The following is a 23,957-nucleotide window of genomic DNA, read 5'->3' on the forward strand; positions in this document are numbered from 1 at the left end:
AACATTATCACTACCACTTTAAAGCTTAGATATGGACCATATGGACTGTTGTACATAATGTGTACTCTTATCTCTTACACTTGGATGGTTGCCAATACATACAAAATGTGCAATAGATTACAAGTGATACTGAAAGATCCTGAAAAAAAACGTTTGAGCTTTTAGATTTACAGCCTGAAACATCCACACTATACATTGTGTAGGTACTATTTTCAGAGGATTCAAACTGAAGTGTGAGACTTGATACTGTGTTGATGTCAGGACATCTGACATAATCTGGACTGAGAAACTGATAGAAGTTTTGTTGATAGATGTCAACCTATGCCCTACAGATGAAGCTCTTTATTGTGCAGATGTATGTATGGTGTGTAGTTGTAGAGATGGCACATTTTTAGCCTATATCTATCATCAGGGTGGAGGAAGTACTCGGATCCATGACTGAAGTAAAAGTAGTAAATTCAGTGTAAAAATACTCCATTGCAAGTGAAAGTCCTGTATTCAAAATTGTACTGAAGTAAAATTACATCATCATTATCAGCAAAATGTACTTCAACTATCAAAAGTAAAAGTACTTATTATGTATTAGATTGTTATTACAGGTGCTTTAACATGTAAATAAGATTTGATGTTGTAGTTGGTCAAGATGGAACAAATTTGAGCTACTTTATAGCAGATTACAAGGCTGGATTACCAACCTGGCAAAGTGCCAAAAGACCCAAAATTCACTGTCGCCAATTGGTTGCATATAATTCTATGAACTCCACATTTGATCAGGAATTTGCACCACTAAAGAAAAATGTAAAGTGAGACAGGTCCTGCATTATTACCTTAACTTCAGGCCCATCTGCAAAACATGGCCACAGTGTCCAAATGTAGTCTTAAGAGTTAATTTTCTTTTTCACTCTGTTCATATGGTGCTACACCTGAATAATGTTGTGTTAACTGACTTAAACTAAATGATGAACTGAAAACCTGGGGCCAGTAGTGGTCTAGCATAGTTCTGTTGGGTTTCTGGGTTCAGAGCATATACTGAAGTAGGGGGGGGGGGACACAATATAGGCCCAATGACTTATTTTTGCCCCAGGCCCCCAAACAGGTTAATCCAGTCATGCTGTTGGGTACTTTGATACTTTGATCTATAATAACAAATCATAATATTTTTAGACAATCTGTGTGCTGATTTGCAAAGTAACTAGGAAGTGTAATTGTCAAATAAATAGTGCAGTAAAAACAAAAGGTTTCCCCCTGAAATGTAGTCCAGCAGTAGTATAAAGTAGCATCACATGTTAATACTCAAGTACAAGTATCTCACAATTGTACTTCAGTACAGTACTGGAATAAATATACTTGTAGTTACTTTCCACTACTGCCTATTATGTGTCATCACCTAACGTTTCCCATCAGTAACTTTTTCTGCACAAAGACTTGAATGGTCTGGCTTCCTTTCATATTGGGAAACCAACCAGCAGACAACATAAATAATTTATTGTAGCACAGAAATCTGTGTATGTTTTCTTGACCCTTGTATATCTGACATATCCAGTTCTTGTATTCAACTTCCCACAAAATTGTAACATTACTAGCGTTGTTTAATTTTGTGAGTACACGCTCGTGCAAACACACAGGACAGACAGGAGTGTTGTGTAAACGGTAATGAGGTTATGTAACTAAAGGGAAGATACAGTACATGTGTATGTATGTGATATGTGAAAGGCTGGTTCGGTGAGGGTATCATGTATGGAGAGAAGGTAAAGCTTCTACATGACTGTAAACTGATCTGTCCACTCTTGACAACTTGGTAGTGAGTAAAACTGAGCTGATAGCACCACCTGCTGTAGCAGGCCAGCATAAGAACTTTGCCAAAATAAACATAACTTAGCAAAGTTAAAATTCATATTATGAAAAACTTGATTAAATAACAGGAAAATAAGACTAAGCATTAGATGACAACTTTCTTTGATGTCAGTTTGATAATAGATGCTACGATGCAGTTTGCTTGGTACTTTAAAATATTGAGGTTTGACACCCAGCACTAACTGGGACAACATAAGGAATTTCAGTTTCAAATGTATAAAGACGAATGACTTTCCCCTCAAGCAGCTGTCTGAGTGTAACTATCAAAACTCTTAAGGCTGAACAATTCTGCAAACACCATGTGATTTTATTGGTACAGCATAAAGGCACAGATTTAATTCACTGAGCAGACTTGACCAAAGGAGTGATGAGGCACAGCCAACACACACAAAAACGATACAAATTTTGGCTGACCACACAGTGAATATGGTTATTTAAAAGTGAACCTGTTGGCTCTCACTTTCACGATACAAAGTCAAAAAGACAACTCATTGTCACCTCCCACATGGTTAACGATAATCCTGCCACGAGATGAGGACATGATAGAGTCAAATAACATTTACTATTAAAAAAAAAAAATGCTGGTAGTTATGCGTACCAGAATCAAAAACATTACATAGAATGAAAAGAAAAAAAAGCAAGTGTCAGCTGGATAATCTGTTAGTGTTAACAGGCAAAACTCTACCCCAGTGCACTGTGGGTGACCTTAGTGTGGTATGTACCATGTTCTGCATACATCAAAAAAATAAGAGACAACTAAAACACCCATCATTTATGATGTTTAGAGTAACACTTCTAGCTGTGCTGGTAAAATACAAAAAAAGATCATTCATCTTTACAAAAAATGAGTATATTTATCTTGTTTTGGCTTATAAACAGTACCATTAAAAGTGTAGTGTACACATCCTATACATCAGTGCTCCTCAGGTCAAGGCTTTATGAACCAAAGCACATTCTTATCCCAACTCACGTGGAGGTAGAAATACTGCAGCAAGCCCACACAGTCATCGTAAGAACAGTATTGTGTCTATGAACAGTGAAGATTGTTCTTGCATTCAAAATGCTGCTGACACCCAAGTGTGAACTGAACTATTGTTGTTTCCAAAGACAAACTAGCCAAAACTTAACACTTCCTTGAGATTTGATCTTTCCCTCTACACCGTGTACCTCCAAACACAAAATACTCCTAAAGTGATTTGCTCTCTTTACACTTTAACACAGTGTTTCATTCAAATATAAATACAACTTTGTCGTCTTTACATGTAGTGCATTATACTCTGGGAAGAGACACACTCATACTTTCCGCCGTATGTTCTTTAGATCTTTGATTAAACCGACTGAAGATCATGAATCCACACCAAGCAGTGATAGAGGAAACACCATTATAGGCTCATTCAATTCCTACCTTACAGTGATACTACAAACTGTAAAAGAAATAGTCATTGTGGCACTTACATTAACACTGATTAAATGCTTTGTTTGCCAAAGTATATTCAAACTCGTCTCACATCAGTCACACCTATGACGTAAATGTATACATTTGAAGTTCCTGGGAAATCATGATCTCCATTTCTAGTGCATGGAAGCTACATTCCCACTGTATATTATTTATACAAGGGAAGAATATCACATATTACACTTGATTAAATGTAGTGTTGCTCTTTTTCTGGTTCCTTTTGTTATATTTTCATAAGTGAATTAAATGTCTAATCAAAAAGAAAAGCATAAAACATATAGTGAACAGTGATATTTTGAATTTCTGTGACTGAATAACTACACAGACAACATAACACTAAGTGAAAATTTACACCAAGAATAATACCACGTTTTGGTCAACACCCATTCAAAATTAATTTAGTGTTAAAGTCATGGGATGCTGCGGAGAGATGTGTGCATAGTTTGCAGTAATGGAGAAGCATACAAATTAAACACATCACAGGTGTGACTACAGTGTGACTGTTGGTCTGTTAAAACAAGTGTGTTTTTTGAGTAGAGGATTGGGAATCTGTGTGTTTGAGCTGGAAATAGGGTTTATGCTGTATGTATCAAAAAGTCTGTGGAGAGTCTCTGCATGCACGCAATGTGCTAGTCGTTAACTAGTCGATAAACGTGGTACTGTGCTCCGTGTTCACTGGTGGACACTTCAAACACAAAGGCGATGCACAGCAGAGTCTCCTGAGTTTCTCTGTTGGACACCACCTGGCAAGTGACAGAGAAAATATTGGCGAGGGTCAGGATTGAATAATAACAGACTCCAGGGGAGGGGAAAGTGGGAAACCAGTTGAAAATGTGTACATCATATTTGCTAATGGGAAAGCAATGTTTACAAAATCATCAGATTATCAGCAATTAGATTTTTTGTGAAAGCTCAGAAGTTAAAATGCAGTTTTACACATCAGAAAGTGTGCTAGTGTACTAACTGTCATCATCATGCACTACAGAAAATAGTTAAGACTGCTTCTAAAATGACTGGACACTTCCTCCTTTTGACCTCTTCAACTTATAAAGTTTGACTTCACCAAAAGTCCCTGAATGTCATCAGGGTGGATTGTCACCCAGCACTTCCCCTCTTTCAGGGAAGAGAGGATATACCTCCCCCTGTGGGAGGAGGTATAGAAAAATCTATTTTAAATCTGAGTGGTTCAAAAGAAGCACATTCCCTGAAGCCATCTGACTCCTAAAATGGTTAACCTTTTAGCTTGTTGTTTTCTTTGTGGTATTTTGCATTTAACCTGCATCTAATATGTTTAGGTTATTTAACTCTTGGATTGTAAACCTCTGGCACTCTACGATATGTTTTGTTTTTAGCTTATCTTTTATATTAATCTTATTTTGTGTATTTTAAGTATTTAGTATATTGTGTGTTTAATGGTAATGGCCTGTCCTGCACTATGATCTTATCAAGGCAAGTTCCTGACATTTGTTGTAATAACAATTAAAACTACTCAACACAGACACACTTACCTGTAGGATGGTGAAGTTCTCCAGTACACTGTTCATCATGTATTTCTCTGGCAGGTGTTTGAGTTTGTGGATGAAGTTGATCATATATTCACACATGGGTGAACGATGGATACGGAACACATACTTTCCTCCCTCCATATGTGCATATTCTGTCTGGATGGGGGAGAAATCCGCAAAAACGCATCACAATTAAAAACACATGTCGGTCTGTCATGAAACACAATCATTTGCATCAAAATACTGGGTTGATTTTCTTACCTCGACCTTCTCCACCACCTGTTTCCCAAAGGAGCAGACCTTTGTTGAGACGCTGATGGTGATGTTTTCTGTTCCACTGTACTGGCTGCTCACACCGTAGAACGCACCGGAGCCCTCCTCAGCGTCACTGCTCAGATCCGCCTGGAACAAGCACAAGAAAGGTAAACAACCACTGAGGACAGATATCCTTAGTACGAGTACCTCATCAAGTGAATGGGAAGGTACTGTACCTGCATAGACTGTGTTTGTGAGGGTTTCCCACTGTAACTCGTCATATTAACTTAACATCATCAATTCCCACAAAAAGTTACTGTAGCAAAAACAGAAATAGCAATCCAATGTGCATTTTTTGCATATCAAAACTGTTTGAGTGTCTGCCAAGGAAGAAGTCAAGTTCTTGCGTAAACCCCTGCTCCAGCATTACACTGGCTTTGCTTCCCCCATGTGGATTAAAAGGGTATAACCTCACCAGTCTGAGAAATTATACTTGATGTGAAAACAAGAGTTATGTACTGTAAAAATACGTCACGAAATCTAATGATTTTGGTACATTTTGTAGGATCAAAGTTCCCTAATGATCCCCTGATTTCTCATGATCATTTGTTAAATTCAAAAACTTCCTTCACTGAAACATGCCTCTTACAATTCCAAGTCATTAAAAAAACAAAACAAAACAAAAAAAAAAGAACTTATCAATGGGAACTCTAGTTTTATGCACTGACCCAGAACTTGACAAGGAAGAATGCGTTGTGCGGTCCTTTTTCGTACAGCTCCTTCAGGCCTCCTTTCTTTTCAGAGAATTTGTCATAAATCTGTCTCACATCTATCGACTCCAACACAGGATCACTGTAGCCCGGGTTTGATGGGCCAATGTGCACGAAAAGGTGTTTATACTGCAGGGGAGGAGAAACATAAGGAAGAGGGAGAGAAAAGAAACAGACTTGTTTTTGGCAAGATTTTAAGATTTTACATTGTTGACTCTTCTTTAAAAAAAAAAAAAAAAAATTTAAAAAAATGTCTGGATGTCTGTACCGTCTCTCTGTCTCTCTGAGTCTCCAAGAAAGCAGAGTACTCCAGTAGCCGTAGTTTTGCTGAGGCGATGGTTCTGTCTTGCCACACGGGAGCTGCTATAGCTGCAGGGCGATGGGGAGACAGGGGCTCATAACCTGCCAAACATTTAAACAAGGACAACACAATTAACTTCACAGCAATCACATTAATTACTAAAGTCGCCGCGTTTGTGTTCACACTTACTGATGGGTGTGGGGACAGGGGCTGGTAGTGTAGTGTATGGAGGCTGTGCAAAGGGCTTGATGCTGTAAATAAAAAAAAAAATAACAGCAGGAACCTAAAATGAGCAATTGCACCAATTTAAGCATATAACCATCTTCAAATTTATTTTTCAAACAACACCATCTAATCTGGCGGTGATGCTTACTCCTGAGAATGTCCAGGCTGTCCTGGCACGGGGCCGGGCCAAAACTAAACGAAAAGAAGGGGAAAAAAAGAGCAGATATTATTACTCAGACTTTGATCCACAAGGTAGAAAAGAACAGATGTGTGTGCGTCTGTCTGTGAATGTCTCACCCTGACTGGTGGAGGGAAGGGAGTCTGGGGTTTCATTACACTAGCAGACACGATCTGAGCTGATGAGAGGTTGGCTACTGTCTGCAGTGCTTTGTCTTTGGAAACCTGGTCCTGAATGAGATATACAAAATAATGTACAATGATGACGCTCCGTCTTGCAAAAATCCAGTAAGAATTTAGGTTAACATTCCAGAGTCAGCCAACCTTCATGGCCAGTTTAGACAGCAAGCCAGCCAACATATAATACTTCAGCATGATGCAATAACTATGAGGGAAGACAGGACAGAGTGCAAAGCAGATACAGGGGGATGCTAAAGCAGTAGTAGGCGCACCAGGCTAGCAGGCTAGGAGAGGCAACTGGAGCCATCACCAGTATTTCACTAAAGCCACTAAAAACAAAAGAGTAATGAGCAGGATTTTTGAGTCTGGCAGTAGCTCTGCGTTGTGGACTAGCAGTAATGTGATGCCAACCGCTAAGCACAAAGCCTGAAGCAGAAAACTGTAGTTGTATAACCAAAACTTACCAAGTTCATGGCCTATGGCAAAGAAAACACGTTATTAATTATCTTCACATACACACATTAAAATAAAAAGCAGGTCACAGAATCACTGTTAGGCAATAAGAAAAAAAAACACCTCCAGCTACGTGTAATTCCTGGAAGTGACTTCATCCAGAAGCCACCTTGTCCAACACACTCACGCTAAGCTCAAAAACATTAATACTACATTGACAGGACAAGCTATGTTCTTTTTTATCTATGCCATCTTAAAGCTGTGTTCTGACATTTAAATCTGGAAATATATGGGCTTGGAAACCTGAAAAAGTTACCCTCTCCAACTGTGTATTAGAGAGCAGCAAGTTAAATGCCTTCGGTTCACAATGATGTCACAAAGTACGTCTATTACAGGGCAGGGTAAAACCACAAGAAAAGCGCTTACACAGGAAAGATATAAAGAACTGAGGGAAGTGTCCAAGAGCGAAAACGTGGAGATGAGAAATGTATTAAAGGAGAAAACTGAAATTCTTCATTCTTCATCAAAGATGAGGGGCACATTTTTATAAAAACTCCTTGTGTGTTTTGTGTGTATGCATGCGTTCATGTGCAGTGCTACAGCCGTGCACATGCTTAGGTCAACCAAGCCAGCTACTGAATCTCATGCAACCATCAGTCCAATCCCACAAGCCTCTTGAACTCTGTAAAAATGATCTGTACTGCCATGCACAAAGTAATAAAAAAAAATAAAAAAAACATACTCTTTCCCACAAATTATGACACACAAACGCACTCAAAACACCTGGCTTTTACACAATGAGCAATGCCACATGTGGACAAAAAGCAAATGAGTCAGACAACCTTAAAAGCATTAAAGCACCCGGATAAAACGTTTGAAAATATGAGTTTGCAAAGCCTTAACTTGCCACACCCCGCTCCCACAGCCATTAACTAACACTACTTTAGTGCCCTATTCACACTTTTACTATCATATACGTAACTCTTTGTAAACTGGATTTATACTCCTTCATCGAGATGTTCCAGCAGTCCTACCATGGATGCCAATGGCACAGGAATCATGGCATCATCAGATCACTAAATGTATTTGTCATCAGGCCACACGGTGAATTAACTGTTAATCATTTCCATCTTCCTGCATTCAGTTGACTGCAACAAGAAGGTTCACACTGAGTCCTTTGTTAACTTGTTCCATGCCATCTTGGCAGTGATGATGTAGGAGAAAACAACTAGTCAACTAGTCTAAGTTCACCAGTTATACTTTTTAACCTTTTACTGAAACACAAATGAGCTGGTAGGCAGTGACAGACCCCCAACATGCAGTAACATTTTCGAGGAGGTGCACGTCGCTTGTAGCAGAACCACTAATGTAAGTAGCATTTAGCCTCCGTTTGTAGTAACCTTAAATTCCTGTAAGCTCTGACAAAGACTATCAGTAAGTCAGTCTACGGTGATTCAGTGGGTTAAGTTGCATTCGGGCCACGTGCAGAGCGAAGCAGTTAGCATGGCAGAGTCAGTGAGCGTGTGTACCTTGAGCTTAGACTGAATCTCACGAGACTTTCTCTTGGCCAAGACTTGCAGGTGACTAGAGACCTGAGAAAAGACAGGATGACGGAAAGAGGATGGTAGGAAAAAGGAAAGGAAAAGAAAAGAAGAAGGGGATGTGACTACAGAGGGAAGAGGGATGTTAGTTCAGCGGTCACCCACCTTGATGCTCGCCTGATATTCTCGTACCCTCTTACGTGCCAGAACCTGAATGTGACTAGACACCTATGAAACCAGGGTTAATGTTATGAAAAAAAACACATATTCACAGGATGATTTTTTTGCCATTTTAAATAGCCGTTGTCCATTAATAATTACATTAACATGGTGATTGGGTACAAAACATCAAAATAAAACAGTTAGCTGCACCTAGCAAAATCTCATAAATCATAAAAACATATGTAAATCATCCTTAATAACTATCTGTACATACCTGTTTGCGTGTGCGTGTCTTTCCTGTTCGTAGCTTGATATAGCGAGCTATCAGCTCATTTCGACCTAGAATTGAGAAAAGTAAATAGATTGAATGAAAAAGGGGAGCACTAAAAAAAACACAGAAACACTGATTTTCTGGCATCAACACTTTGGTGATATCATAAAACTTTTATGTAGGAGAAAATAGGGAATTGATGGAGCTGGCGTAACCTGTCAGGAATGGTGCTCCATTTTGTTTTTTCTGCTTCACACAATCTAGTGAACCAATATGCACTGTAAACAAGGGTTCAACATTTTATTTTAAGATCACCGACACCAAAAAAAAAGCTCAGATTATATTTGATTGATACTTGGAGCTCTTCATAGACAACCCCTCAAACATTGCTCTACCACTTATGCGGTCAGAGTGAGATTTATTGTCCTGCAGAGACTAACTTCAGAGTTTGGCCTTTGATTACCGCTCAGTATCCACCTTATTTCTAGAAGCCAATTGTTCCCTTTTTTCCTGGCAAAATGACTCTTAAGACAAAGTATGAAATAAAAATGGTACAGTCACAAAGTAGACCTGCATGTTTTCAATCACACCACTGGCGAAACCTACATCATTTGTTCACTGGCAAAAACAAGAGCCAAAAAAAAGGGCAAAGATTACCGAAGTGAGCGGTAATAAATTCACATAAGCAGATTAAAGTTGTAAGATACAAACCAAAAGAGAAAATGTGTAGTTTGCAGTGTTGAAAGTAAAGCTGAGATCAAGCACTGATTAAGTACAATCATACCAAAACTACTCCATGTTTTTTCAGCCTGCGTGTCACTGAGAATATCAACTGGCCATATGTAGATTTTGGTTGTACTAATTTCACTGGTCAAGCTCTGGTAAGAAGCCAAAAGATGAAGATGATGTGTATACTTTTCCATCCCCTGAATGGATTTAACATGAATATGAAAGTTTAATGAGACAGCCTTCAATTTCTGTGGCTGTATAATATTCTTATTATAGACATCCTGTGTTAATTTTGAGTCAGATTTGGCCTTGCTTGCTGGCAGAGCTCTACAGTAGACGGAGAAACAGTGGAATGGAGCGAGTAGAGGTCATCATATGGTTAACAGACTTCCAAATTGTGGTCACTACAGACTGCCTGGTCAGCTATTTCTTTCTCTGCCTCCCCCCTACTCCCACCCACACCTGATGAACTGCTAATCGTCACTGGTGAGCAGCTCGCTATTCACTCAGCGGCAGATGTCAGAATTAGCAAGAGGCTAAAGAGAGGTTAAAGGTGATTAAATGAAGCCTTACACACTAATTCCACGACTGTAAACATTTATATCACACACACAGACACACAGACACACACACACACCATCATCAACATCACCATCCTTCTTTCTGGGAAGTGGTCCGATGCTTAAGGGACTTAGGTCACATCAGGCTGAGTCACATCAGTTCTGAGGACTTACCAGAACACAGAATTTCCCAAAATCAACAGAAGGGGCTGACTCAGACACAGCAGTCTGCTCCAATTCCCAAAACAGTACACACACACTTTTCCTGCAGTCTACCACTGTTCCACATGAAGGCCAAACTTTTTATTTTTCATCAGAAGAAAGTCATGTCCTACTTGCTGAGTGTAATTTACACCTTAATGTGAGCAGAGTGGGCACAGTGGAAGATGAGTTAGGACATGGAGTAGTGCATTATAAGATGAAGTTCCTGCGCTTGTTCAAAAATCATGTGATTTCACACGTAAACGTGTTTCTCCATTTCTCCCCTCATCTGCCAAATAAATCAAGCGTTTACTCATTTGCTCCGTTGTTGAAATTTAATACTGGATTTATTTTTTTTTTTCTTTTTTAAGGCAAGAGATAAAGAGAGACTGACAGTACACAAAATAGAGAAGCCATAAAACAAAACTAAACAAACTTGACCTTAACTTTATTTGGTCATTCTCTCATTGGGTTTACAAAATTAAAATAGCAGGAAAGACCTGCTGAAATTTTATTGGCCAGAGTAACACGATTGGCAGGGCTTCTTACAAATATCAATGTCTGATAAGCGTTCATTAACAACAATAAACTGGAGCTCATTTGTTGCAGTAGGCTACATGTGTTTCTTGTATTTACAAACATTACTAAAACATCATTATTAAAACTAGCCTCTGTTTTATATGTGTCAACCTGTGAGTGCAAGAGCAAGTGGTCTGTCTGCTGATCATCCTAATTTGGGAGTACATGCTTGACACCTTAATCCAGGGTGACATCATGCTAGTAACATATGACTGAGAGCAAAAGGAAGCACAGAGACTGGGGCTCAGTTTCCACTGGCTTAGTTTAGCAGGAAGAGGTGCAGCAGAGTTCACATGCACTCAAGTAAAACTGACAATTACATACAAGACTAAGTATAGTCTGGGAATTTGTATATTGTAAAAACCTTTAATAGTTTAGATGTTGTCCTTTCCTGGTTTTAAGAGCTGCACTAAGTAATATAAGTTTTTGAACATGACTGTTGTAGCTAAGTTGAATAAGCAGTCAACCGTTCTAGCTGCTTGACTGTGATATCCGTATGTATCCACATGAGCCACAAACATGTACTGTAATCCATGAATGCTCTGCTAATTTATGAGTTGACTTTATGTGTGAAAAGGGCTTCAATTAATTAATCTGTTCCAGTCGCACTGGCAATCTGCCAATATAGACTTTGTAGCATTTCTGTTCTATTTTCTACGCAGCTGAAATGTGAAATAAAAAAAATACTATGGAAGTCCGTAATCTCCTTGATAAACCTTGATTTCTTGGTGGATTTTATGATGGGATTAACTAAATAAAATATGATTATAGCGCAAGATATGATATCAAACCTGAAAACGAATGAATGAAAATAATGAATATTAGCTGTCTACTTGTACCCTGCACAATGACAATAAAGTTGAATCCAATCTAATCGTCAAAATAGATGATAAAAACTGTGGAAGCACAATAGCTCGTCAGCCATATTGCTTTTTTTTTGAAGAAGGCTACGGATACAATGGGATGAGGTCCAGAAGACAAAGCTTTTTGAAGCGTCTATATAAAAAAAAAAAGAGAGAGAAAGCTAATGACTCTCTATGTGAAGAAGCCACAAACATTTGAATTAAAATTAAGCAATTCTACAGTGTGGCACGCCCTCCTAGCGCAATGGTTAGTGAGCATACCACATAACCGCAATGTCCCTGGTTCGATTCCAGCCAGGGGCTTTTGTTACATGTCATCTTTCTTCCCTTGTTTCCTGTGAGTCATTTCACTGTCAACTGTACAATAAAGGCCAAAAAGCCCCCCCCCCCCCAAAAAAAAAAGATGTAGAAACGTGGACAAGGGGTCCTGCAGACTGGTCTGAAAATGAGAAACTAATGTGTCTATTAGAGTATTATGTGTCACTGTAGCTTTTCAATGTGTGAATGTATGTAACAGTGGGACTATCCCTGTTTATTGAGAAGGAAGTGGGGGTGGTCAACACAGGGAGCCCACACTTCCACAAAAGGAGAAAATGCTGCAATGCTGAAACAAACTTTCCCTTTCTGTCGCATGGGATCACATATCCCGTTTCCCTCACAACACACACACACACACACACACACACACACACACACACACGACACAGGCTGCTACAGACAAGAACGTCATCCCACAGCCAAAAAAAAATTGCTGGGAATGTTGGGTGCTGGCCAAAGCCTTCAATAAGGTAGGAAGAACTGGTCAAAATACATCAAACGTCTACTCGCAGGCAGCAGACCCAAATAAAAACAAACAAAAGTCATATTGCATGTGTGTGCGCACTACAACGCTGGTATGCAGTCCTGTAGACAACTATGAACTAGTCTTTAAGCAACTAGTGCCCCAAGGGAATGAACAGCCATGCTACTTCTTCACAATATTAATCCTAACCTGACCTGAAACATCATCCTGCTCTCTCCTTTGACCCTGTCAGTGCTGACTGCCAAAATACCTACAATCAGATCACCTGGGCACAAACTAAGAGGTCTTTACAAGAAGGATCAATAACCCACTGGGTTCCAAAGTGCAGGTAGCGGATCACTACGGGCCTTTGCAGCAAATCCTCGAAGACCCAAACTATATAAGGAATATTAACTTTTAAATTATTCTGTTACAGTTGAGGAAATCAGAGTGATTTTGGCCCTCATACTTATTGGTTATGTTTACTAATTGATGTCACTGTACAGTTTGTTGTCAGGGACTCCACTAGACACATAAGCCTTATACAGATTTAAACAAGTCCCATGAGAGCCAGTGATCTAAACCAATTTTTTAGCAGTTAAATGTAAAGCGAAAATTAAAGATGGTAACATAAAATCCCCATTTCAATTGATTATTGCATTGCACAGCTACATCTCAGTTTAAAATTAAATGTACTTAAATGTAAACAATGTTTTATTTACAGTAGTAAGTGTTTTAACATTTGATAACATTGAATTCATTTAACTAAAACTAATGCAATAGGCCTTTTTCACAGAGGACATTTTGACATGTCACAGTGGGAAAAGCATAGGTGTAAAATAAAGTTAATCATGGCTCACTTCCGTTTGGCTGCTCCAGTTTCCAGGTATTGTCCATGATGGCTCACTGTCATGGTTTTGGCCTTGACCACACGTATAGGGCAATTTTTCTAAACGGATATTTTCTGTAAATTCTCCACTCGACCTTCGTTTTACAAAATATCTCCGTACACATGAGAACAAATGCTAAAAAAAAGTACGCTGGGCCAGTAGGTGGCGATAAAGTTTACATTAACCATACGTCAAATACCAGCAAGCATGCGAAGTGAGATAATTTTCCTTTGGCGGTAGTGACGTAAAAACAAAAACAATAGTAGCTAATTATTAACGTACTTAGTTAGTTATTTGACATCTGTTTCTTCACCTGTAACACGTTTCTGGCACATGGCCCAAGGAAAACAAACGGTATATATCCGCAATTGTTGTTGTTTCAGGCACATGCTCGTAAAGCAACAATGGGCACGTGCAACGTGAGGTGTGACATCATCGTTTCCCATATGACATGTCCTCACGCATACACAGAAACTGGAGTTTTTAAAAATCTGTACTTTAGAAGGCATTTAAAAAAAAAAAAATCTCTTTTAGTGACCTAAAACGCCATATGTGTGGATGAGAGGCCAAAACGTAGAGGAAAATGTTCGTTTTGCAAAATATCTGTATTAGGTGTGGACAATGCATTACTGGAGAACTTGAATAGAACACAGTCGTCGTTAATGTTATTAGTAACACCTGTGCTTTTATTACAAGTAAAAGTTTAACTGCCAAGTAAAAATGTCTGTTGTGAAAAAGGCCTATGGCTAATATAAATTCTAACACATTTCAAGGTGAGCCACACATCAATTAACAAAAACTATTTGCAGTACAATTTGTGAAAACCTTGCTACTATTAATCAAAATGACCCTTTTCAATTCTTTAAATATAGTGACGAATTGTCTTAAAATTCTGTCACTGAAAGAAACTTTGGTTAAAACCCTTTACAAGAAAAGTAGAGTGATATTTTCTCTTTACATTCTGTCATTTTTAGGGGTGTAACGGTACGTCAATTACTTGTGGTTCCTAGATTCTCGGAAAGTAGAATGGGAGGCAGAGCCTTCAACTATCAGGTTCCTCTCCTGTGGAACCATCTTCTAGTTTGGGTCTGGGAGGCAGATTCTCTCTCTCTACCTTTAAGAGTAGGCTAAATCTTTCCTTTTTGATAACAGTTAGGGCCAGCCCAGGCTTGCCTTGGACCAGCCCCTAGTTATGCTGCGATAGGCCTAGACTGCGGGGGAACTTGCCATGATGCACTGAGCTCATCTCTCCTCCTTTCCTTCTCCATCTACGCATTCATGCCCCATTAATGCGTGTTACTAACTTGGCATCTTCCCCGGAGTTTTGTGTTTTCTCGTCTTGCAGGTGACCTCTGGTTGTAGACTGCCTGCTGCCTGTGGCTGTGGACCTCCTGCTCTCCCCTTGGTCTAGCTTGACGCCAACTGCTGCCACTATTATTATTAGTCATATTTCTATTAGTATCATTGTTTTTATTGTTGTTGCTGTGCTTCTCTGTGTCTCTCTCTCTCCCTCCCTCTTTCTCTCTCAATCCAACTGGTCAAGACAGATGGCCGTCCACCTAGAGCCCGGTGTTCCAAATCAATTGGTTTTCCTGTTAACTGATTACCTTTGTTTGTAAACGTTGGGTGTTTCTCATGGCGACACAGAGAGGAAACGTAGCTGACCTTGCAAATCCCTGATTATGATTTATATCACTCATAATTTCGTAGACTAGACTATATTTATGATTAATTTAGCTTATTGGTGGTTTATGGAGTTTAGTGAAACTGTGGGATCAGAAATATTCTTAACCATACTTTGATGCATTTTCTTCAAAATAAAAACTCCCCACCTGGGTTTCGATACTAGGTGTTAAATCTAAAGGAAAACTTACGGAGCAGCGTACTACACTGCTAAACTACGCAGCTTTGGACTTCTCATATACTAATACATAGCCTATTCTGAAGCAAAAACAACTGTATGTTATCTTTCAGGTTTAAAATGTCTCTGCTAGAGTAACTTGTGACCACTGTTATTGAAATGATAGCCATACAAGCTCCATACAAGTTTGTTGCCCCTCTTAAGTTAAACATTTTCCGAAGATCAGTGGTTATTTCTGATCCCACAGTGTCACTAAACCATCAATAAGCTAAATTAATCATAAATATAGTCAAGTCAATGAAGTTATGAGTGATATAAATCATAATCAGGCATTCGCAAGGTCAGCTGTTTCCTCTTTGTGATTGGAACATCTACTGTCACCATGAGAAATGCCCGTTTACAAACAAAGGTAACAAGTTAACAGGAAAACCAGTTGATTTGTAACACCGGTTCTGCTCGAGGTTTCTTCCTGTTAAAAGTGGAGTTCTTAATTGCTGCTGTCGCAAAGTTTTTACCCATGAGGGAATTTACGGTCTAGATCTGCTCTATGTGAAAAGTGTCCTGTCGTGATTTGGCGCTATGTAAATAAAAATTGACTTGACTTTGTCCCAAACGGTCAAGGTATGGATGTCATGGTTTGGTGCATGCAGACATATGAGGAATACGCTTGCTGACTAAAACAATTACTGTCAAAATAGTTTAATAATCCACTTACTCCGACGTGAGGAACAATAATTCTAGAGCTCGAGTTCCACCCGGAACGTTTTGTTGGCACACCACTTAGCTGTAGCATGCTAATGGATGTATGCTAGCGGGCTTAGCCAAGGTAGCCTGGTTATCCTGATTACCCTGTAGTGTCACTGCTGTCAGATTGACAAACAAGAGACCCAGACCAAGGGCAACACTATTATTAAAATATGCTCTGTAGTAAAACAATATCACGACTCCCCGTCCCCCTCCGCTCTCTGTGACGGTCAGCTTTTCACTCCGTCTTTGAGTGAAGCCATTCAGAACAATGATAAAAATATTTGATTTCTGACGTGGTCAGACAGCACGTCGTAAAAAACAGTTCTGAGAGAAAAATGTGGTTAAAAAGGAATAGGGAAAAAGTAAAAGTAGTGGTTTAGACACTCTGACTGATATATTATTATATATGACATCATTAGATTATTAATACCGAAGCATCTTTGTGTAAGCAGCACGTTACCGTTGTAGCCGTTAGAGGTGGAGCTAGTTTGAACTACTTTATATACAGTTAGACCACAAATCAACATAAAACAGCTGTCAGCAGGTGTCCTGACTCCTTGCAAGAAACTTTTTCCACTGCAGCACAACTTGACTGTTTCAGTAATAGTTGAGCCATTGTTGGATGTTTACATTTTTCAAAATAGAGGATCAAAATAATATTTTCTACCTTTTTTTTCCTGCTTTGCCGAAATCATACCGAACCGTGACCCCAAATCAAGGTACATACCGAACCATAAATTTTGTGTTCCGTTACACCCCTAGTCATTTTACATGTAAAGAATCTCAGCAGGCCTTAAACACAGACATGTAGACTTAAGGTTTGGCTTTTGAATTACGTACAGAAGAAAAAGACTTGAGAAAGGAAGAGATGATGGAATGGCTGGATGAAAGACAGTGTGTTCAGACAGAAATGTGCTGTTCCTCACCATACATCTTTCCCTCGTCTGAAAGTATGATCTTCCTCCTGCCGCAGGGAGGGTAGATGGCAAGAGCTTCCTGAAAGCTCTGCTCAATGTCTGGACTCCACACTCCCTCGGGGTCGCCATCCAATCCGCGGTCTGCCCCGTCAGCCAGTCCATCTCCATCGTCACCCTCCTCCTGAGCCCCGTCAGGGCTACCACGGCAACTCCACTCCGACGCAATGATGACGGCTCCGGCCACAACCCACCTTCAACACAAGGACATTTCCATTAATTTTGTGGTGCTGTAGAACTTTATAGAGTATGAGAGAGAGACAGACTGGGGAGCAAGAGATGAGAAATGCACTTGGATTTAAAACAATTTGAAAAATGAAATATTTTTGAGTGTTTATTACTACTTGTAAGCAAAAAATTACTGATATTCATCAAGGTAAATTCCATTATGCAGCATCAACAAAACTAGAATCAATGCATGTGGCAATACTGAACTCAGGTTTCAAGATGGGTTTTCTTCCACATTAAAAAAGCATTAGACCAAAATATCTACCACAAAGTGCGAGCACAGAGCAGTATTTGTTTTCATAGCTGATGAATTCAAGAGGCATCGCAATCAGCAAAATGTAAAGAAATTAATGCAGCCGTCTCCGGTATGTTTTGAAAACACAGAGCAGTTTTAATTAATCTATTAAAAGTAATATACAAACCCTTAAGTGTGTAGTCTTTGTACAGTCAGCTAATAACAAACAAAAGACATTTTTGTGGTTATAGAGAATTTGCTGTATCTTCAAATCAGCAACAGATGGAATTCACCAGCATACGCCACTACCCACAATGCCAGCCTAGAAATATAGTTTGCTTCTTAAATTTGTTAGTAAGTAAAAAATATGAAAACTCTACATCTGATTCCTGAGAAAAAAAAAACTTTCTTTAATGACTGAATATAAAATTTGTTTTAGTCATTTTTCCAAGTAAAAATGCCAAACATTAGCTGGTTCTTGCCTCTGCAATGTGAGGATTGGATGCTTCTCTTTGTCATACATTACAGGGTTCAACGTTAATGTTTTTTTTTGCCCGACCGGGCAAGTGGGTCAGAAATCTACTAATTTTCACTTGTCCCTATACAAATTATTTTATTTATAAGTGGTTATCAAATAACAGAGACCTAAGTTTATTGTCAAGTTTCATCTTTATTTAAGTAAATGAAGCAGAACAAGGACACAGAGTGTCTTTGATGCGAAGCAACAAACATTCTTGCATATTGAAAATGGTATGACCCATCCCCTATATTTCACTGAACACTAACTTCTTTTGATCAGCCCACTTTCTTTCAAATAATGGAATAGACTCCGTAAACTGATGGCAAATACATTTTTAGACTAATTTCTTCCACTCCAGGCTTCCTGATTTTCCTCTTTAATGTTTCTCGTTATCAAAAGTAGTTATGGCAGTGAAAAAAAAACATACTCCACTGATTCCCCTATTTGAATGCTCACATAGTCCTGAGGGATGTTTGTTTCACACATCACACTACTAGCCTACTCAATTCTTGATTGGCCAATGGCGTGTGCCAATATTCTCTGATGCGTGCTAGAGGAGGCGGTTATGCTGTGTGCCAGAGAATAAAAACATAATTATTGATGCAACGATGACTGAAAAAAATAGCAAACTTTTTTTTAAATTCACTTGCCTGCCAGGGCAAGTGAATTTACAAGCCAAACGTAGCATTTTACTTGCCTCGGGCAATCGGGCAAACCTTATTGTTGAACCATGTACTATAGCAAACTTGAATATCTTTTGGTTTTGGACTGCCAGTTGCACAGAAGAAGAAATATGAAGACGTCACCTTGGACTGTGGGAAATTACAATGAACATTTTCACAATTTTCTGACATTTCATAGACAACACAATTAATTGAGAAAATAACTGTTAGTTGTGGCCCTAGAACAACGTTTTGTTTACAATGGGAAGTGGCTTTACAAGCTGTAGATCACCTTGCAAATCTAACTCCCTGATGAAACAGTTGAATGACAAGGTTGATGTATCATAATTTCAAATAATACACTTTTAAAAAAATTTTTTCATTGCCATTATGTTGATCACAGCTTTAGAAGGAGGCGTTACTATTATCACCATCAGTGGTGCTGACCACTCAAATCTGTTGTTCTTACTTATGAACTTTTCAGAGACAAGAGTGAATCCTACTAAAGTTCTTAATTTCCGCGTCACCAATTAAAATCAGATCTGCTTTATGAATGAGGCCCAATGAGAGGCAGTTCAAGAAAATAAACTCTGCCTCGCCAACCTACATCACTCAGACAGTGATGGATGGACCGGACCAGGATTAACTCTGTGGCTGCCAAGAAGGGTGACAGATTTCTGGGGGCTCCAAATGTCTCCACACTTCACCTAGAGTGAGATCAGATTCACCTGAAGTTGTTTACAGTTCCCATGGATACCGGGTGTATTAATAACTCTGGTATTCAGGGTTAAAGACTTGACAGGCAAAATGACAAAACATTGAGAACTTGTAAATTTATAAAAGACACCGACCAAGGTCAACAAATACACTACCAGTTGTTCGAGTTATGAAGGCTACAAATTAAAACAACAAGTTAGTGATGACAAGACCAGTTAGTTATTTTCCTTTGAATAATCCATGAGAAACTAGAACAGGCAATTCTTAAGCCATACTAACTTCCCAAAAGCCTGCAACCTTGCCTGCGTAGGCTACATGAGGAAATTACACATTCCTTTGTTATTGTTGAGGATGCTCCAAGTCTCCTCAAAAGCAGGCACACATATGCAACATGAATGCTGCCTGGTCTGTAATGTTTTCCAGAGTGTGGCTAACATGGTCCCTGCCACAAAGGAACCACAGAGGATCAGTGTGGTCGCAGAGCTTCCCCCGCTGTGGTGTGCTTATTGGACACACTCAGCACAGGGCCTTCCCAGTTTCAATCACTGCTGACAGGACTGTGCTGTTGCCATAGAGATCAGACAGACCCTAGTGAGATGGTTAGGAAAGAGCAAAGCCTAAAAGAACATTTTGATATTCAAGGGGAGGGGATGTGACGGTCTTCAGAGTTTTATTGTGCAAGAAGTCGGCCAATGGGAAGATGTTGTTGCTCTAGGGTCTGTTTGCCCTGACTGGAGCTGATTAATCCTAATGTTCAGTGTGGGGTCACGGAGAGTCCTGGCCCTTTTTAACAGCTCAAAAAACATATATAACATTGTCTTATCACCTTTATAATTAAGGACCTTTCCTAATTTTATACTAGCTTATTGTTTGCGTTAGACGTCTCTGGGGTATAAGTGACCTCAAACATAAGTAACATCACTAGATAAGCAGGTTTCCAACCTCAGGGTAAATTTTAAGGGTAATAAGATAAGATAAAATTTAAGGGCATAAGATGATTAAATTATGTTTACTTTTTCAGATGTGTTTAAGTTTTTCTTTTCTCTTGTGAAATACTGGATACTAACCTCTTTAGGCCTTAAAAGCTATCAAATATGACAAACTGACATGAAAATATGCCACTTTGGTTGAACCTCTCACAGCTCACACCCACACAAAGACCATAACCTGTAATGATGCACCATAGGTATACATCGCCTAAGTCACAAGACTAGAGCTGCAACAATTGGTTGATCAACTGGTTTGTCGATTGACGGATAATTCATTGCTGATTTTTTTTTTTTTATGATTGATTTATTGCTCATTTTCTAAGGGGGAAAAAAACTCCAAAATTCTCTGGTTCCAGCTTCTTAAATGGGAATATTTGCTAGCTTCTTTAGCCCTCTATGATAGTAAACAGAGTATCTTTAGGTTGTGGACTGGTCGGGACAAAACAAAACATTATAAGTTGTATTTTGGGCTTTGGGAAACAGTGACTGACGTGTTTCAACATTTTCTGGACCACACAACTAATGGACTAATTGAGAAAATAATCAGCAGATAAATGGATAATGATATAATTGTAACTTACAATCCTACACAAGACAAAAAGGTTGGGGACAGTAATGTCTTGCAGTGCATAGCAAAACATGAACTATCTCCTTGTTTGGTGTGATAATGGATCATAGTCACTGCTGTACTTTGTCACTCTAATCAAATTAGTAAACTCAGTCTGTGGTAAAGAGAAAGATTACCGATTTAAAACACTGTATGAGGCAACTGATTTTGCAGTTGCCTCATACAGTGAGTAAAAGTAATGTCAAAAAAAACTTGGAATTGTTAACTTTGATTAAAATCACTTCAGTTAACTCCAATGTCAATGCAACATTATTAACAGTAAATAGCCCAGTATTGTGTAGCAAGACTGATTGTACTGCTTAGCAAGTTGGCCAAGATTTGGGAAATGATACAACTGGAGTGGGCAGTCACAGCTGTGATGCAAAGTTAGGACATTAAACATTGAGGGGATATGCAGCTTTGCCAGTTTCAATATAGCTCCCAGTGGCCAAAAGGTCAGGTGTTTAGTGCAGTGAGGAGCCAGTAGAGCATTGAGCTAAATACAGCTATGAGCTCAGCAAACACTGACAAGACACATGCACATTACAGTCTGCCTGCTGCTCCAATGGGAACACCAGTGACATTATGAGAAGAGCCGGGCTAGATTTCACCACAGCACTTTCAGATTTCCACGGCCGTTTCATCAAACTCCTACAGGCTTTTGTTGTTTTTAAACACAGCAAAATGAACCAAACTTTAAGCACATGGATTAATACGGTCCTAAAAGTCAAATAACAAATCACATCAGTTTGATAAATCAGTCAGGACACGAACAAAAGGTGTTATTTCGCCTCTGACTTCTGTTGGACCCACAGGAACAGTTTCACATGTTGGTAAAACTTTCACAACAACAAGAAATGAATCCCATCTGCCAGCATGTAGTTAGAGGGAAAATGAAATCACATTCAACGGTTGGAAGCCGTTAAAGCAACTGTGAGTTGGCAAAAATCCGTCGTTGATGACCAAAAAAGAAGGAAAATACTCATTGTAGCTTAGCCTAGCAGTTATTAAAATACTATCTAAAGCTTGTAAAGTATAACGAGAAATGTATTTTTGAATCTTTCTGTGGATATATCACACACAAGCCGCTGCTAACACACTCGAGCTGACATGCTAACGTAGTTGGTTAGCTTGCGGGCTAATATTACCTCAACAAACTCCAACTAAAGTCCGAGAGACGATTAAAAAGTCATTGTAATTACAACACGGGTGGCTGAGGAAAGTACAGATAGACTCCCTGCTAAACACACGAGGCTCTGAATCAGCAAAGCGGCAGCGGGGAAAATGCGAAATATGTCAAATATCCCAAAACTTCAGGCAGACACGAAGCGAAGCAGCTGCTGCAGCAGCATGAAAGTTGCAGCACACAACAAAGAACTATGTGAGAGCGCACTCACCTTACAAAAGGCTTCCCTACTCCGCTGCTGCAGGCACACGCTCTTCTCCTCACACTTTGGTTTTGTAAAGCAGATTTGCTTTTTGAATCGCGACTATTTCCTCGGCGAAAAAAAATAAAAATAACCGTGTTTGACAGAAAAAAGGCGGAATGCCAAGTATGAGTTTGGTATGAAATCAACGCGCGGACGAGAACGCACAGAGGCGTGGCGTCGAAACACGCGCACACGCAAAAGTTTTGTGGGTCCCAACGCAAACTCCTCCCATGACATCAGCCTCTGGGCTGGAGAGTAGGGGGGTAAGGGAAGGTTGTGTTGTTTTGTTACCTTCCAGAGGACACATATAAGAAGTTATGTCTGAGATTTTAGGATGATTTTTGTCCCTGTAGAATGTCTTCAGAGTCCAGTTGTCTTAACGTTGGCTGTTTTACCCCGATATACAGCTGTTAATGCAGGCTATAGTCTATATATGAATTATTTTACAGCTGTAATGATGCAGGGATATGTCAGTGGTTCCCAACCTAGGGGTCGTTTTAAACAAGTAAGAAACAACAAGCAAACACGAGCCCTGTTTCTGCTACATGAAACTGTATGGCATCTTTGTTTTCTTTATTTTTCTTACTTATTAAGGTAGTTTTACCTGTTCAGGCATCTATAAATGTTCAAATTAAACTTTCCCCCCCTTTGAAGATGGTAATGGCAATCCAAATAAATAAACAAACAAGTCTGAGAAGATTAAAAAATTACTCTTTCTTCTTTTCATGTAATTGTTAACAGTTAATAGAAATATGCAAACCTTATAACAAGGGGTCGTAATTACTTTGTTTTAAAGGGCCACAAGACACTCAGATAGGTGACCCAAGCAGCTATAAACAATTATGAACTATATTCATTGAAATTTATGAAAATCTTATGATCAACTGAGAAAAGTGGGACACTGCCCTGGGACCCCAAAAGTCCAGGGGCCAAAAATATGTTTGGAAATATGCGAGCACAGTATCAGCTGACATGATAAGGGCCTTAAGGTGGATCTTGATTTACGAGATAATCTTTAAAGGGTGTCAAAATATAGCTTTAAGACCTTATTTCATCTTTACATGTTGCATATTCCTAAATTAATGCGCTGAATCCAACTACCACATGGCAAATCTGGGTCTGGGTCTATTGTAGCATAGAACAAGTGTACATAATCCAAACAGAACAGCAGAATCGGGGAATTAATAGGGGCTCAGAAGCTCATTTTTGCTTTGGGACCCCGCATGTGAATGTT

The 23,957-nt window shown here is 39.2% G+C and overlaps 1 protein-coding gene across 6 annotated transcripts; it reads right to left on the reverse strand.

Moving 5' to 3' along the window:
* Window positions 1–2,140: 2,140 nt before the first annotated feature.
* tead3a (TEA domain family member 3 a) lies at window positions 2,141–22,630 on the reverse strand. Of its 6 annotated transcripts, XM_067592324.1 has the most exons (14): window positions 22,442–22,630; window positions 17,288–17,529; window positions 9,154–9,218; window positions 8,883–8,945; window positions 8,706–8,768; window positions 7,188–7,199; window positions 6,664–6,774; window positions 6,515–6,558; window positions 6,331–6,392; window positions 6,109–6,242; window positions 5,799–5,969; window positions 5,077–5,217; window positions 4,819–4,971; window positions 2,141–4,053 (listed from the first exon to the last, which is right to left on the reverse strand). In XM_067592324.1, the coding sequence occupies exons 2-14, from the start codon at window positions 17,292–17,294 to the stop codon at window positions 3,940–3,942; spliced, it is 1,140 nt and encodes a 379-aa protein (XP_067448425.1). In that variant the 5' UTR covers window positions 17,295–17,529; window positions 22,442–22,630; the 3' UTR covers window positions 2,141–3,939. The 6 variants fall into 6 exon arrangements, with proteins under 6 accessions (XP_067448425.1, XP_067448426.1, XP_067448429.1 ...); XM_067592325.1 differs by lacking the exon at window positions 7,188–7,199; XM_067592328.1 differs by lacking the exon at window positions 8,883–8,945 and having other exon boundaries at window positions 22,442–22,629.
* Window positions 22,631–23,957: the final 1,327 nt, after the last annotated feature.

The sequence above is a fragment of the Thunnus thynnus genome, chromosome 6 (genome assembly GCF_963924715.1).
Source record: "Thunnus thynnus chromosome 6, fThuThy2.1, whole genome shotgun sequence".
In the NCBI taxonomy this organism is placed as follows: Eukaryota; Metazoa; Chordata; class Actinopteri; order Scombriformes; family Scombridae; genus Thunnus; species Thunnus thynnus.